Source organism: Eleutherodactylus coqui, chromosome 6 (genome assembly GCF_035609145.1).
Source record: "Eleutherodactylus coqui strain aEleCoq1 chromosome 6, aEleCoq1.hap1, whole genome shotgun sequence".
In the NCBI taxonomy this organism is placed as follows: Eukaryota; Metazoa; Chordata; class Amphibia; order Anura; family Eleutherodactylidae; genus Eleutherodactylus; species Eleutherodactylus coqui.
Window position 1 is genome coordinate 164745809 of NC_089842.1, and position 18094 is coordinate 164763902.

The 18094-nt window shown below is 41.9% G+C and overlaps 1 protein-coding gene across 2 annotated transcripts in view; it reads left to right on the forward strand.

The window, feature by feature from the left end:
* Positions 1-18094, forward strand: part of KIF26A (kinesin family member 26A) — a 133668-nt gene that overhangs the window by 101863 nt on the left and 13711 nt on the right. For both annotated transcript variants that reach the window (XM_066608142.1, XM_066608143.1), the window contains exons 6-10: positions 10175-10384; positions 13752-13845; positions 14283-14545; positions 14786-14969; positions 16408-16567. In XM_066608142.1, coding sequence (XP_066464239.1) covers positions 10175-10384; positions 13752-13845; positions 14283-14545; positions 14786-14969; positions 16408-16567 — 911 coding nt within the window. The remainder of the gene's footprint in view (positions 1-10174; positions 10385-13751; positions 13846-14282; positions 14546-14785; positions 14970-16407; positions 16568-18094) is intronic.

The following is an 18094-nucleotide window of genomic DNA, read 5'->3' on the forward strand; positions in this document are numbered from 1 at the left end:
ATATAAAGGAACAAGCTCCTCTATTATGGCCCTTCAATATGACCAGTGACCCTGATTTAATGTTAGCACCCTTGATTGTGTGCTGCCTTTACATAGAGGGAGCATGATGTGGTGCTGGGCTAGATGCATATGAAAATAGAGGAATGAAATAAGCCTTGAATATCACTAGATTGTCCAGCAGTTTGAGCGTGCCTTTACATAAGCCGTAAATGTTGCAGGATTTCCACAGCGGAATTTGCTGTGGAGAATTTGTGGAATTTACAGTACAAACCATATGGGAGAGATTTACAAAATCTTATCCACGTGGAACAGAAAAAATTTGTGCAAAATTTAATATCAGCAGCATGTTAATTTATGCTGCAAATTTTACAAAAGATTTCGGCCTCATGTCCACTTGAAAAATACAATCCGCGCAGAATCGGCCACGGATTTTGCGCGGATTTGCTTTAAATGGTATTTTTTTTTGCATGCAGATATTCGCACACATTGCTATCAATGTGATAGTAATGTTGCCGATCCGCACAGAATCCGCGGCAGAATGGAGCATGCCGCATTTTTCTCCTGCGCGTGAAAAACGCAATTCTTTTAAAATGACATCCGCGGGTGCAAAAATCAATTTAATGAAACGCGGATGGCCAATGATTCCCTATGGGCAAAATCCGCTGCGGAATCCGCAATTCCATTTAGCTAGTGGACATGAGGCCTTCAACTGTTGACATGCAAAGGTTGACACCCATAACAAATCTGCAGCAAAAGTCACACTATTTTAGATGTGGATTTTCTGCTGTGGAAAGTCTGTAGTGAATGCACACTATTAGGCCGCCTGCACACGGACGGGTCAGATTCCACATGCGGAATCCGTTCCTGGCAGCAGCAGCGTCTGTGTGTACCTGCTTTCTTTTTCTCTTCTGTATACTGCGGGTGGTCCACGCGGCTCACTTTCAAACTTGCGCGGTACAGATTTTTAAAAATACTCCTGCTTTTCCCGCGTCATCGCCAAGAGAAAACGTGGAATCCGCGACCTTTCTGCTATGTCAGTTGCGGAAGGGCCGCGGATCGTATGGCTTCCATTGACTTCAATGGAAGCCATCCGCCAATAATCCACTCAAAAATGAAGCATACTATGATATTATTTATCCGTGAGCGGAAACCGCAATTGTTTTCCACTCGGGTGCATGAAGAATCACTTTTCCATTGCATGCTATGGGCAGTATTTGCTGCAGAATCTGGAGGCGGACACCTGCTCCGGATTTCGAAATGCAAATCCACCCGCGTGCATGAAGCCTTTGTTTATGCAAGGCTCATCTCCAGACTACTGCACTAAGGCCTTAGTCAGACAGGCGTTTTTAGCCGCGATTTGCGCATGCGCATGCGTCCGGCGATTTTTTTAAAACCATTGCTTTGCAATGGTATCGGACACATGAGCGCTTTTTATGCGCTCGTCCGATAAATTATAGAACAAAAAATCGCAGATCGCACCTATCTGCGATCTGCGATTCCTGTTCTCTTCTGTATATGCGCTCAATGGGGCCGGCGGCAGCAGCGCCGACCCCATTGAGAACATATAGAAGAGAAATCATTCTTCTCTGCCACAGCTGTAACAGCTGTGGCAGAGAAGAACGATGTTTGCCCATTGAATTCAATGGAGCGGCAATACAGCCGCTCCATTGAAAGCAATGGGCTGCCGGCGTGCGCGGGGTGAATTGTCGGGAAGGGGTTAAATATATAAACCCTTCCCTGCAATTCATCCTAAAATGTGTTAAAATAAAAAAAAATTGTATACTCACCTTTCCGCTGCAGTCGGAGTCCAGCCGCGGCCGCTGTCGGTTCTCCTGAACTGCTTCTTGGCACTATTCAGCCGGCGGGGCTTTAAAATCCCCGCCTGCTGAATGATCTGCCTCTGATTGGTCACAGCCCTGACCAATCAGAGGCCGGTTTCACTCACACACCCATTCATGAATTCATGAATGGGTGAGTGACTGCTGCCTCTCAGCGCTGAGCCAATCAGGGGCAGGTCTGACTCACATCCATTCATGAATTCATGAATGGGTGTGAGTGAGGCATGCCTCTGATTGGCTCAGCGCTGAGCCAATCAGGGGGCAGGTCTGACTCACACCCCCTTCACACCCACTGCAGGACGGCCGCTCGGAGCTCCGGCTGCCGGCAGAAGGTGAGTATACAATTTTTTTTTATTTTTACACATTTTAGGATAGATTGCAGGGAAGGGCTTATATATTTAAGCCCTTACCGACAATTCATCCCGGGCTCGCCCGCAGCGCATTGCTTTCAATGGAGACGGCTGTATTGCCGTCTCCATTGAATGCAATGCGCTGGACAGCTCCGGCCCGTTTCTAATGAAACGCGGCTAGGAGCAGATTTTCGGGCGATTTTCGGGCGACTTGCGCGCACCGGTCACGCGATTTGCGGATGCGCATCCGTCATGCGATCCGCAAATCGCACGAAAAAACGCCCGTCTGACTAAGGCCTAAGGTTGCACAGATGTGATGATTTTTTATCTGTAAAAACTGTAATATCAATGTACCGTTAGCAACTATGCAGACTAAGTAATTATAAGTCAGTTTTTGGCTATAGGTTTCCTCGTTCTGCCATTTTTTGGGACATTTTCAGCAAATGATTAAGGTTGAAAAGCCTGTTTTGCATTGTTCAATTGCCTGCATTTTATATAACACTGCATTGCAAAATCACAACTACTGTAGCCTTTGAGACTTTCACTTAATCCAAAAATTCTGACTAGCAACCATATACTGCTTGGAAAACTGTCAACCAATTTGGCCACCAGTCATTATAACTCCCACAGAGATGGTAACCCAGCTTTCCCAGACTCTGAAATGTCAAATGTGTACACATCCGTATGGGAGCAGGGGATATATTATTGCAAAACTATGCATTAGTGATGAGCAAAGTTTCAAAAAGTTTGGTATGGCTGGTTCATGAAACTTTTGCAAAAAGTTTGATTTGGTCTGAATTAGTTTGAATTGAAGCAGAAGTTCACCAAAACCCATGAAACTGGTGTATAACATTGTTTAAGAGTCATAAAAGCCCTGTTTAACAATTCTAGTAGAACTCAGTTTCGGGTAGATCTTTGCTAAAAGCTCAGTCCAGGTTTTTAGCAACTTTTAGCAAAGCTCAATCTGAAACAGGGTTCTACTGGTTCGGTTAGCTCAATACTAATAATAGGTATATTTTATAGGAAAGGTGGGTCACAAGTCCTTCTGGGAACCAAGATTTTAGATGTCTGACCGGATGAGATGGCCCAAGAATTCATAACTATTGATGATTTTTGTAGCTACCATCCATACAAATAGATGGGGTCTTGAACAAAGGAGAATCCCTTTAATTAGGCGAAAAAAAACTCTATATTGTCTTCATCACCGGAGATCATACATGGCACTGGGTTGATATTGTTATGGAAAGGATTATAAAAATTCTCTTGAATTGGGAAATCTTGCAGCACAGAGCAATACCCTGTCTAATGCAAACAAGGCTGCAACAATATAGTATTTTCCATGTTGCCGAGGAAATAAATTCGCCACCTTCCCTCCTGGGAACACTTGTAATTACAGGGGGCTCATACTTAGCTTGTTCTGCCATAATCAAGGGGCATGTTCTTACAAGCAAGTGTCACTTCCTCGAAAAATCCTAGAAGTTTCCTTGTTAATATTATAAAGGGCCTTCCCAATGGAGGCTGCCTTTTTAAGGACTGTACCTGTATTGAAAAGCAGGCAGTCTGTAATTTTGCCGGTCACTTAGGACATACTGTAAATGAGGTTGGAGTTCTTAGAAATCTAACAAATGTATTACATTATCCCCATGCAAATATCTCAGAAATGAACTTGTTGCAGGGGTGGGGAGAAAACAGTTCCAGCAGTCACATATAGAGGTGCTTAGAGTCCATTTTAAGAAGAATACACAAAAAGTGCAGATGCACATATGTATCGGTATAGAAAGGAGTGCCACTGATGCTAATGGTTGTGGAAACGCAGTTGTACAAGATGCAGTTGCATACTCTACTTCATTAATTGTATACTGTTATTTGAATACCTTCCAGCAATGTTATAATGGCAATATATAATTGTATATTAATGAAGACATCCTCAAAGAATTGAGAGAAAGGCATTAAAAAATATGTTTGGGCAACAGGTGGTTGGTGCTATGACGCGGCAGTGACAGGACGAAGGCTGAGGCTGCATGTTTCTCAAACCACAGCCTACTAAAACAGAAGTTAGCTGGTATACCACTCCATGGGAAGGCTCAACTACTTGGGCGTTGCATTACAACTGTTGTATCACAACATAAGATGGCACTTACCGTTTGTTACATCGCTTTCCCAAAAAAGGCGCAGTAATTTACCTGCTCATGTCAGATGTGTTACATGTAGCTTAGACCTAAACCTCCCCCTTCCCCGTTGGGGTAACGTCTCACCACCGGGAAGCACGATGTCATAGACCACACATAAACCATACATCTAGGTCTGCCCCAGGCTATGTCACGTTTTTCTTGAAGCAATATAGGTGTTCAGCTGCGTCCTTACATCATATATGGCACATGTATATAGCATTAATAATAAACATGGCAACCAAAGTACCTTGGCTCTCATTGTTCCCCCCTCCCTGCTGGGTTCTCGACCGGAGAGAATGGGTTTAACGAGCAGCACATGGGCTCATATGCGAACTGTATGAGGGGAGTGCTCACACCCCTTTATATATGTACTCCCTATATATGAAATATACTGTATATCTCAAGTATGTAATATATGACATCGTTTGAGTCGCACAGCCCGGGTGAGTTTGACCACAAACAGATGGCCTTAGAGGCGTAATACATTCCAAATCTATTTTTCCACAATATTTTACGATAAATATTTTCACTGCTCTGAAGAGGCTTCAAGATAATCCTTTCCGCCTGTTACATAACACTCTTCTCCGGAATCTACCACTTAATTTACTGTGGCAATTACCTTAAGCCGAGTTAATTAACGGATGAAAACAGTGCTTTTAAACATCAATTAATGAATGTGGTACAGGTAACTGCAAACAACATTAAAGGGGATTTCAAGCCATATATAACGTTCACATTGAATCATGTGGTTCTTTAGATTGTATATTGTGGTGGTGGGCCATTATTATTATACACTAAGGACATCTGAATAAGACCTCAGGTCAGTATTTAGTCAGTGTATGTTTGACGGGGTAGGGGTACCCCTTTCCTCCTTACTAGCGGCTCTGACAGCCTCTCATGCTCAGCTGCCAATGACTTGCTGATAGGCCCTGCCTCCTTAAAGGGGTTGTCCCGAGGCAGCAAGTGGGTCTATACACTTCTGCATGGCCATAATAATGCACTTTGTAATGTACATTGTGCATTAATTATGAGCCATACAGAAGTTATAAAAAGTTTTATACTTACCTGCTCCGTTGCTGGCGTCCTCGTCTCCATGGTGCCGACTAATTTTCGCCCTCCGATGGCCAAATTAGCCGCGCTTGCGCAGTCCGGGTCTTCTCCTCTTCTCTATGGGGCTCCGTGTAGCTCCGTGTAGCTCCGCCCCGTCACGTGCCGATTCCAGCCAATCAGGAGGCTGGAATCGGCAATGGACCGCACAGAAGCCCTGCGGTCCATGAAGACAGAGGATCCCGGCGGCCATCTTCAGCAGGTGAGTATGAAGACGCCGGACCGCCGGGATTCAGGTAAGCGCTGTGCGGGTGGTTTTTTTAACCCCTGCATCGGGGTTGTCTCGCGCCGAACGGGGGGGGGGTTTAAAAAAAAAAAAAACCCGTTTCGGCGCGGGACAACCCCTTTAAGTCCAACACCTGGCGGGAGGGGGAGCGAGGAGAAAGATAGGTCAAAAGATCGCAGTGGTGTTCCTATTTGGGCTCCCCTCCACTATCTGCAGCCACATTCGGGGAGGGGAGACAGTAAGAGCACGCAATGCAATGTTATCAGCGCTCAACAGTGCCAGGTTATTGAATTCCCCAGGGGGGCTTCAGTGGAGGCTCTGCCCCTTTGATGATGTTCATGGCTGATGCCCATAAGAAGCACTCCCTGATGGGGGAAAGTGTAAGAACAGGGCACTGAGAAAGCTGGTGGGCATCTTGGCACGTTTTAACGATTTTACGTATGTGGTTGCTTTATGGCCCAATTTCACTTTTGGGCTGCCAAAATTATTTTTGCTGTGGTTTTTTTCACATACACAGCTGTTTTTTAATACCTTTTTTATTGTTTTTTTTTTTCATTAGGTGTAATGCATACAAAATGTTAAAAAAATAATTAAATGTATAGTTCTTTAGTTTTGAAATAAGTTCCTTTTTAAGCTAAAGTACAGTAGTGGGTTCCCTATTTTGTTTCAGATGTTTTCCTATATAAATTGTATAGTCTTGGATCAAAGGGCAACTATGGTGACGGTTTAGTTTGGCATGGGAGATAGTTGTTTTGTTCAATAATTTTTGTAGTTTTCTTTTAACATCTATGTCCCTCATAATGTCATATAAGATCTCTGGGAAACGTTCATGTATTTATATTTTTTTTATTTCAGTTTTTTACTGTAACTAGGGCATTCATAGGAGCCCCAGTTACAGGGGAGACTATCTCCCTACTGTGACAATAGTCACTGGCAGAGCTGATTTGGGTTTGCTAGGACCCAGCAGCTTTGTCATAGTGAGGATGTGGGGGAAGGGGCTCCCAGCTATCACATGATCGGCAGGTCCAATAGAGGAAATGGCACTGTTGCTTTCTCTGCTCTCTACATATGAACTGTTTCTATCTTCTCTTCCAGATCCTTGGCTATCTTGCAGGAACAGAGATTTTAAACTTGTGCCATATATTTACTATGGTGCAGGATTAAAGCCCAAGACCAAGCACCATATATATAATACTTGGTCCTAAATGGGTTAAAGTTAGAGATGAGCGGGCATACTCGCTAAGGACAATTACTCGAGCGAGCATTGCCCTTAGTGAGTACCTGCCTGCTCAAAAGAAAAGATTCGTCTGCCGGCGCGGGTGAGCGGTGAGTTGTGGCGGTGAGCAGGGTGGAGCAGGGGGGGGGGGGGAAGAAGGAAAGAGAGAGAGATCTCCCCACCGTTCCTCCACGCTCTCCCCCGTTGCTCCCCGCCCGACACCGGCAGCCGAATCTTTTCGAGCGGGCAGGTACTCGCTAAGGACAATGCTTGCTCGAGTAATTGTCCTTAGCGAGTATGCTCGCTCATCTCTAGTTAAAGTGAATCTCCACATTTTAACACCATGTCATTTTAGATTAGGTTTAGAAATGAATTAGATCAGAGTTTAGACCTATTTAAAGGGAACCAGTCACCCTACAGTGCCATAAGTTATGGTGCTGCTAGCGGACATGACAGGTCCCCTTTAAACTGTGGTCATTCATTCTATACTAAAACCTGGTTTTATAGAAATGACAAACCCTTTGGCCGTTGTGTTTCTATCAACATGTTACATGGTTTCTGAACAAAGTGGAAGTATCGGCTTGAAGTGCACCTTTAGACCTGTGACCTTCCACATTAAGTACTCTTATGTAAAACCAGCTCACGCAACCGTGGAGCTTAATTCTGCATATATTAAAAGGCAGCAGATGGGCTGCTGGGGGGGGGGGGGGAACTGGGTTTCTTCATGTATAGAGCAAGTAATTAATGTATATGGAAGATACTTGAGATGGATTTTGGTGCCTGCGCAACAAAGTCATAAAATGCAAGAGATATGAGAATACAGTCTCTGGTGTATACTAGTCAGGAAAAATTAGCATATATAAAAGTGAGTATATGTGTGCTATTCATTTAAACCCCCGCCATACTGTGATTTATTGATTGATGTACAAATTATTTTGCAATCTGTGAGAATTTTTAAATATCAATTAAAAAAAATTCCTACTTGTTATAATAAAAACTGAAACAGGGGAAAAAAAAGGAAAAATGTATAAAAATCAAGAATATTATATTGAGGCAACATGTTGGTGCTGCAGGGGTTATACAAGAGTGGAATTAAACTGGACGAAATAAAGTATTCACACCCTGGTAATAATCATTATAGATAATCACTGTCTACTTATTCTTTGTTTGCTTTGTCCTGTTTCCTTCCCCCTCGCTTTTCTTTTTCTCATTTGCTGTGTTGCCAGAGGTTAAGCCCCTAGGCAAGGAGTATGCGGAGAGTCTCTGCACTTATTATACATCCAGCCAAATGATTGTGGCATGTGAAATACAACAGGATGGAAGGATATTTTTTGCTTTTCACCCTTCACATCGATCTGTCCATCTAATCTATCTATCTAACCTTTCTCCGATAGCTTGCCACCTGAATCTTGTAAGCGCCGTGAATCTTATTAAATGTAGAGCTGTATTATATAGACATTGTATAGCACTATTATTAGATTACACTATGTAAGGTGTTATTTGGTCACTGTACTTCGGTATTAGTTGAGCACTCAAGTTACTTAAAGGGGTAATACAGGATTAGAAACACATAGCTGCTTTTTTTCCAGCAACACTGTCCATTGGTCTTATGGGGTATTGCAGCTCAACTCCATTGAAGTGAACAGGGCTGAGATGTAATCTAGGGATAGCACTGTTTTTTGAAGAAACCAGCCATATTGTTCTGATCCCATATAACCATTATACAGCATACTATCTTTGCAGGGTATGGCGATGACAGCACTCTATAGCATTGTTATTAAGTCTGTCTATCACATTTTTTCCCACTTCAGATTCAGTTCACATAATACTTTTTAGTGACTATAGCAAGTGAGAAAATAATTGGCTACTTATATGTGAGTGCTATAGAAAATCATTCCCAAGTAGATGGAAATCAGGTGGAGGTGGAATACCTTCTGTCACCGCTGCTGCATAAACCTCCTTCTTTAATATACACTTGAGAGTTTCTGTTCATTCATTTTCCTAACCACATGCAGCAATGCAGTTTCAACATCTCTTTCTTCCTTCCGGATTATAAAGTCCTTTTGTAACGTGCAGAATTCGGTACTTGGGCTCCAGGCGACTTGTGAAATCGCAGGCTATGTCTGACCTTACAAATTACAATTTCTATAATGATTAATTCTATAAAATTGTCCAAGTCAGACTATACTTTGTAAGCCAGGTGGGATCCATATGGTACTTGATTGAGTGTGCAGCCCATACAGTACTTTGCTAGAACCCAGTTTAATCCCTAAAGACCCCATTTTACTCATAGGTATACAGTAGGTTATGTACTTGAGGATATTATTTAACCCCCACCTTCAAAAAGAAGTCATTAATATCTGCACATAATCATTTGAAGCTCCAACAAGTAGTCATATAATTTGGATCTGGAGAATATTTTTAATGTTTCTTTCATAAGAATCCACCCTTCCTCTGGATTTCATCATTAATTAGCACTATATAGCACTTATAGATCTGGCGCTGCCTATTTAGCTTTGCTGTCCTTGGTGCACTGGCTCCGTCTTTCTCTTTTTGAATTTGGAGCCTGATGCTGACCAGAGGTCTCTGCAGCCACTGATGTCCTGGCTCTTTCCCACAATACTTATAGTTAGACATCATGCTGTTCCATGGTTTCTGATGCTCTTGATCTCCGGGTTCTTCCCCTCTGTTTTTGATTTTGGACCTGATGCTGTTCCGAGGTCTCTGCAGCCCTTGATGTCCTGGCTCCTGCTCCTTTTTAAATTGTTGGTCACATTACTCACTTGTCTCACTCACAGTAATTTTTTTTCTTTCTTTTTGGCTGGGCTTGTCCAATGGATTTCCGTTGATTCAGAGGGATTCTGGATTCACCACACATCTAAATTATTCACCACATTGCATCACAAAGCATCTTATTTTACCATAGATTATACAATAGACTTCATTTATTGAAACACTGTTAAAAAAACATTTTTTGCATATAGCAACCAATCCTCATTCCTTAAGCTGCTTGGTGATTGGTTGCTTTGAGTAGCAAACAGTTGACCCCTTCCCCGGGTGTTCTAAGTTGGATTATGAAAAGTATGTATACCAAGTTTGATTGAGACCCATCAAGGCATGTAGGAGCCTATAAACAACAAGCAAATAAATTTTTACTTTTATATACATGATTTTGTGCCATTTAAGCCTTATGCTAGAAAATGATGTTGAAGCCTATTCATTACTACAACTCCCTTCTCAAGCATTGTGGTTGATATTTCTTTCAGGTGAAAGTCATGGTTAGGATTTGTCCTTCCCAAGGAAGCCACGATACATCTGAGTCCATGTCCTTTTTAAAAGTTGACCCTCGGAAAAAACAAATTACTCTTTATGATCCAACTACTTGTGGTCCATCCGTGTCAGGCCACAGAAGAGTTGTTGTTGCTGCTCCAAAGATGTTTGCCTTCGATTCTGTGTTCCCTCAAGATGCTTCTCAGGTAACCCAATAGATGAACATTTCAATGTTTTGGCTGGTCTTTTCGATTATTATTTGTTTTACTGTAATCTGAGAAAAGATTGCGAATCTGACTATCAATCAGTGTTTGCATATTGATAAAGGGGACCTATTTCCTTTATGGTTTTGGGTCATAGCATCTCAATAAAAATATTTTATGTAACTCACCCCTCTTTTTCTTTATAGCTTATGTTGTTGCTGTTCCAAGTATTCCTTTTAAAGATTCAGCTTTTTTAGCTTCACATTCTTCAGTTTAGATATTTTATATAAATAAAATTAGTCATTGTTTTTTAAGCAATGACTGGTCCTTGGTCTGAGGATGGTGAAAGAATTGCATTGTATCCATGTGTAAGTTATCACTTTATATGTAATTGTGGAAAAAAACAGTGACTGCTAGTGTTCATATGGAATACGAAGCTAACAAAAACCTAAATTTTACTGGGCCGGGTCATACCACCAACTTACTTCCTATGCATTCAGTGGCTAGAAGGCTAATTTGCTACCCCACTACTTTGCACCCTTTGTAGAATTATATTTCTAATGGTATTGCCTGCCATTCTTGTATGCTGAGATAGTGAAAAGTTGGAGCGCTTCACTTATTCACACCAGTCTTGAGGAGGAAAAATGAAAATCACTTAAGCTAAGGTCCATAAGTCCCACAGCAGCAGTAAAATCCCAAAAGCTGAATGGGTTGTTATATTGTTATATTCTAAAAAGAAAAATGTTTGGTACTGTGTTAGCCGGTAGAACAAAATATCATTGCTCTCAGTACGAGAAAGAAAATAATCTTGTATACAACATTTTTAATGGCTAACAAAAAGCAATGATGTTAACAGCACAAGCTTCTGAAGCTACTTGGGTCTGTTTATCAGGCATAGGATAAAAAAAATCTGAAGATAAAAAAATAAATTCTATATATATATATATATATATATATACACACACACACATACATATATATATGTGTGTGTGTGTTTGTATGTATGTTTGGTCCCATACATGTTCTTTTCGCAATAAATCAGGCAGTGCAACAATGTTGTGGATACATTACTCTACTGGAATACGCCTCTTGGAAGCCGCCATGAGAGGAACACATGGGGCTGCAGGATGTTCTGAACATACCGCTGAGCTGTCATTGTCCCTTGTACCACTACTAGTGGTGACCGACTGTTGTATCTGATTGCCCCACTGCTGGAGTGATGGATTGGGGGACCATGTGCAGCATCACACCAAAGGCAGGATTGAGACTCTCATCCAGATGTCTCCAGACATGAACACAGCCATCTTCAGTGCCCAAATTCAACCTGGATTCATCACTGAGGACAACCCGGTTCTACTCTGAAGCAGTCCAGTTTCATCATTTATGACACGAATGCAAACAGAGGAGATGGTGGGTGTCAAAGTCAGTATATGTAATGGGTGCTGTGAGACCAAATGTCCTTCCGCCAAGAACCTGAAAATGGTTCTGAAAGACACACAGACCTGTAAGATGCTGCTTTGTCTCTTGATCAGGGACAAAGAAACAGTTGAAGCTGCTCATGCTTGTCAAAAGATAAGATGATTCTCTCTACTAGTGGTCTGTCGAGTGTGTCCTGAACCTGGTCACCTTGCGTGTGTGTCCTCACATATCCACTGGTCACAACACCTCCTAACAGTCTGGTCCGAACAGACCAGATGGCTACAATTTGTCGATACGACCATTCAGTTTATCATATTCCAATAATGCGCCCCTCTCAAACTCTGTTAACTGGGCAAAATCTCTTTCATTGCATCGTAGAGGCGTCTAGTGGTCAACAAGCTCTACCCAAGCGGAAAAAAGAGGTCACTACACACATTTAGCCCCCGAGAGCCTTTTATAGATCAAGGGGGGGGGGGGGGGGGAACCACTTTTAGGGCTTCAGGTGGCAAGACCGTTTATCCAATCACGCCACAACTCTAATCATTTCGTATCTGCCTCAGGGCTCAGTCACACAGGCGCATCGGCGCCTATGTTACTGCATGCAGCAGACGGTCGTACCTCAAGACGGACGTCTCTCTGCAGTGTCGGGAGAAAGAACATGTGACCAGCTTCATTGCCGGTCATGCGTTCTTTCATCAGCGCTGCAGAGAGACGTCCGTATTGAGGTACGGCCGTCTTCTTCCTGCAGTGAGAGCTCAGTCACACGGGAGCATCGGCGCCTGTGTACGGGTGGCGATGCGCCCGTGTGACTGAGCCCTCAGATGTAACTGCATGCAGAGATATGCAGCAAAATAACAATTCTCATTAGGTGCCTGATTTTTTTTTTTACAAAGAGTATGTTATATATATATATATATATATATATATATATATATATATATATATATATATATATATATATATATATATATATATATATAATGTATGTTTCTTTAAATATTTTGTTCTACCATGCCTGATAAAGGGACCTAAATAGTCTCAAAAGCTTGTGCTGTTGACATATTTTCGTTTTGTTAGCCACTAAGTCCTCACTCGCATATTACATGCGTACTTGCTGCGTACGTTCACTCCCCATACCCTATCTTGGCGTGTATGCACACGTAATACGCCTCAAAATAGAACATGTTATTTTTAGGAGGGGGGGGGGGGGGTTGTACATTTATTTTGTGCGCATTGTGTGAGCGGCACAATGACAGTATATGAGAAATTAATACTGCTTATTACACGAACAAAAACTATGCATGTAATATGCAGTGCACATACACTCATGTGAGTGACCTCTAAAAAGGTATCATATCTACCATATTGTTTCTGTTAGGTCCAATGTCAACAGGCGGGTCGGATTCTGTGCAAGAAATCCTGCATGGATTCCAGTGAGCCCTATTTACCTGTTTTCTCCGGCAATGGCGTCCGCACGGATCCCTCCACTTCCGGGTTCGCTGTACTGTGTATGATCCTCACGGCTCGCCCCTGCTTTCCTGCGGGATCCGTGGCACGTCTGCAGTGTCAGCTGCGGGTGCATTGCGAATTGGACAGCTTCCATTGACTTCAATGAAAGCCATCCCTGCTGGATCGGTAGAAAAAGGGAGCATGCTGCGATTTGTTTTCTGGACCAAAAGGTCTGCAAAACAAATCCACATGCTTAAATTATCTTGCGGATGCCCATGCTTCCCTAAGGGCGGCTTGATTTGCGGATCTCCCATGCAGTTGTCCCATGCAGGTTCCGCAAATCAAACCCTCCCATGGACATTGGGCCTTACTAAAAGCAACAACATATTATATTCTGCCACTACAGGACTGTTTTTTGTCCCATCATCATACCTATTATGAAAGCCACCTTAGATGCACAGTGTACCATTTCTATCTGAGCAATTCCTTAATCTTACTGCAGGCTGAAGTTTGCTCCGGGACTGTTGCAGAAGTGATCCAGTCTGTTGTGAATGGTGCAGATGGGTGCATATTTTGCTTCGGTCATGTCAAGCTTGGTAAGTTCCCAGATTTGTTACAGTTAATTATATGTCAGTCTGTTAATTACATGCTGTCGGTATCTGGTTCAGCAAACACAGTGACTGCAAATAGATTATAGCTTTTAATTAGTTACAAAACTCGCTTCAATTAATTTCTTCAGCAATGTTTTGAAATTATTGGAAATTTTCAAAAATTCCTAACTATTGTACAGTATATTATCGTACTAATATGACAACATGGCCGATATTTTTATCATTGTATTTATAGCGTGTGGGAATGCAAATCTTATTGCTTTTCAAAGAGTCTAAATTGTTTCTTGGAAAGAAAAAGATTGCAGATTTTCTGGGAATCGGCCATGATATTTTTAGCTTGCAGTTAGAGACTTGTGTAACAATGAATGGTTACTTCGGAATCCAGATGACTCCATTGTTATCTAATGCCGCTTTCTTTTTAGGTAAGACATATACAATGATTGGCAAAGATGCTTCTACACAAAGCCTTGGCATTATACCCTGCACAATCTCCTGGCTTTTCAAACTAATCAATGAAAGGAGAGAAAAGACTGGAACTCGCTTCTCTATCCGGGTATCTGCTGTCGAAATCTGTGGCAAAGATGAAAACCTTAAGGATTTATTAGCTGAAGTAGCCACTGGTAGCCTTCAAGACGGACAGTCCCCTGGGGTGTATCTCCGAGAAGATCCAATATGTGGGACTCAGGTATAATAACATTCCATGGATTATTTATTTATACATTTTATCTTCAAATCACCGACTTCGGTTTGAATCTTTCTTTTTAGCCATTATAGATCTGATGAAATTCTTTCTTTCGTAAAAGCCAGAATCTCTTGTCCCTAGCTATCCATATTTGTTTTCCTGATTGCCCCAGAGAGTTCAGCAGTTGAGGAAGAAAGCGCACCCTTATCCTAATTAAGTGAGTTTTTTTCTCTGTGTTTTCAGCTTCAAAACCAGAGTGAGCTGAGAGCTCCAACGGCAGAAAAAGCTGCTCACTTTCTTGATGCCGCCATTGCTGCAAGAAGTACCAGTAAAGTGGATTGTGATGAAGAATACAGGAGGAATTCGCATATGCTTTTCACCCTGCATATATACCAGTATCGTATGGAAAAAAGTGGAAAAGGAGGAAGTATGTAAATTGGGATCCTGTATCATTTCATGACGTTTTGGGTCACAAGCGTTGTTCTACTATTATTGTAATTGAAATGGAATAGAAAAACATGGCTGTTTTCTTCTGAAAATGGCACCACAATTTTTTGGTAATGCCTGGTTGTATCTGGTATTGCAGCTCAGCTTAATTATGTGCATGGAGATGTCCTGCTGGCCACGTACAACCTGTTTTTTTTTTGGAAAAAAAACAATTTTGTCATCTTGAATAATCTTTAAAACACCAATGAGCCCAATGGTAGGTCCTTGGCCTCGTATATCTCTGCAGAATTTGATATTTCGTAATCTATCATTTCCATTGTTTACTGCTTAGAAGGAACACTGCTTATGGGTTTGTGCTATTAGGTGTCAGCAGAATCCTCAGTTTATTTTTAACCAGGGTTTCCTCAGAATTTTCTGCAGCAACTTTCCATATGTTGACCCTACAAGGAATAGATAAGAGCCTCCTGTGGCACTGATTGTTAAGGCAGCAAAAATGCAATCCTAAACTCTCGCTCATGACCTGAAGGTTGCGGGTTTAAACCCTGTGTGGTTCAGGTGACCGGCCGAAAGTTGACTTAGCCTTCGATCCATCTGAGGTCGGTAAAATGAGTACCCAGCTTGAAGACTGGGGAAGGCAATGGCAAACCACCCCGCAAAAACTGTCGGCCAAGACAGTGCCACGATGTGACGTCACCTAGGAGTCAGCCATGACTCGGTGCTCGGACTAGGGGACTTTACATTTACCTACAAGAACTAGAAGTGCTCTGGCTGTGGGGCCCATGAAGTAAAGGAGCTCAGAACTACAGTAAGAATCGAGAGGACATTAAAACCTTGTCCTGATTTTATCCCAGCATTGTTTTAGGCATATGAACCTCATATGGGCAAAGACAAAGACCAGCACCGGAAATGGACCATTTTGATTTAGCTAATGTATACCTTGAGTATAATTTGGACCATCTGCATATGTAGAACAAATGTGGACCTTGTATTAAGAAGCAATAAATGTGGTTTGCATTACAGGTGCACAAAAATTTAACGTTATTAACAGGTTCATGGTGAACAATGGTGTTTCCTACTTTGAACAGTAGAAATGCAGTTTCTGGAAGGTTTATGTGTACGGAGGGAATACAGAACTGGAAGGAAGTGGCTGTAGGTTTAAATAATAGCTGAACTTTGTAAGGTTGTAAAGTATTGAAAGGTCAAGTGCTGCACTTCCCTCCAGAGATATTGAGTAGCAAACATTTGATGGCTGTGGAATCTTTACATCATTATCATGGTAAATGCATGGACCTCAATGTTACATACAGTTTCATGACAACAAAATATCTCATTTGGTTACCATAAGTTTACATATTTTATGAATATTAGTAAAACCCCTGCTTTTACATGATGAATATGGTGTTTCTCTCTTTGAATAGTGTCGGGTGGACGCAGCCGATTGCACCTTATTGATCTTGGGAGTTGTGAAAAAGTACTGAGTAAAAGTCGTGATGGGGGAGGAGGCCTCTGTCTGTCTCTGAATGCTCTGGGTAACGTCATATTAGCCCTTGTGAATGGTGCCAAGCATATCCCATACAGGTTAGTCTAGTGTACCCATTGTCTACTATAGTCTCTGGAGACTCTATAGCGGGATTTAATGTATTATACAACTGTATTACATGAATACAACGTGCTATTTTATGGGACTTTATGCTTCTCCGAGCTTAGATTGATCTCTTAACATACTGAGAATTCTTGTGTCACCATTTACTTGTGTGTTGTGAGAACCACAAATGGTGTCCATAGCTCTCCCATCCATTCTGTTATTATTTGGAAAGACCTTCACTGTAGTCTCTTAGCTAGTAGATAAGATAGAACCATGGGGTCCAATAGCTACAGTTTGCAAGGAATCTCTAGTTCATTATGATTTCCAACTGCAACAATGTTTAGGTTGTGAAAACATATGATTATTTTGACCCTTTCATCATCTTTTCCTCATTGCTTGATCTTCTAATGACATACTGTACTCTGCTCATTCACTTGAACTTGTAAAGGAATTAGTGTCTCTCTCCTCTGGCAAATAGAGGGGAGTACTGAGTTGAGTACCCCTCCCTATTATGTCCATGTTGCCTAAAAAGGCACACAGAAATGGGTTGTTTTATGAAGACAACAGTTTTAAAGAACAAGATGAATCCACTATGTTAATCTGGTCTCACATGAACGAGTCGGATTCTGCATGAGGGAGCCTGCAGCAGAATCTGGCTCTCACCCTGGCCAGCGACCCTGCATACCTTCTTTTTTCCGTATTGCAGATGAACACGGATGCTTGCCACCGGTCACGTGAAATACAGATTTTTTTCTTAAATATTTGTTTTTCCTAGGCGATGACAGGGTTACTCGCGGTCAATTGCAGATGGGCTGCAGGCCGGACAGCTTCCATTGACTTCAATGGTAGCCGTCCATGTGGATTCCGCACAAAAATAGAAGATGCTGCGCTTTTAAATCCACTTGCGGAAATTGCAGTCACTATCCACTCATGTGAGCGGACATGCGAATGTTCTATTCTCTCAGTGGGTGCGAAATACCATGGATCTTCCATGCAGGTGACTATGGTGGATTCCACAGTTGAAATCTGTACATGTGAGACCGGCCTTCTGCTTAGTGCAAGGCCTGAAAGGTTGGACCTAAATGCACCTATAAACAATTTAAAGGGACATTCCACCATCTCGTGTCTCATATGCATAACACAGCATCATATAACACAGTGTATTTTGAGCTGGACTATTCTTTTAAATTGTCAATACCTCTAGCCATTATGCCCCATGACTGAAGAAATCCATCCAGATGTCTTTAAATGTTTAACTCAAGTACAGAGTAAAAGAGACATTAAATCAAACATTATGGACGTAGCTTATTTTAAACCAATTTGCTATATCATTGAACGTGTAAACCTGCTGAGTACGCCAATTCCTCGAGTGCACAGAGCCGCTCTCATCCATATTATGATTAGCACTAACTAACAGCTTCATTCCTTGAATTGTTTGCAAATACTGGTGTCAAAAATGGAAATAATTAATCCCTTAGTTGCCAGCAAGGACATTAACCAAGTTGCCTTGAAGTTTATTG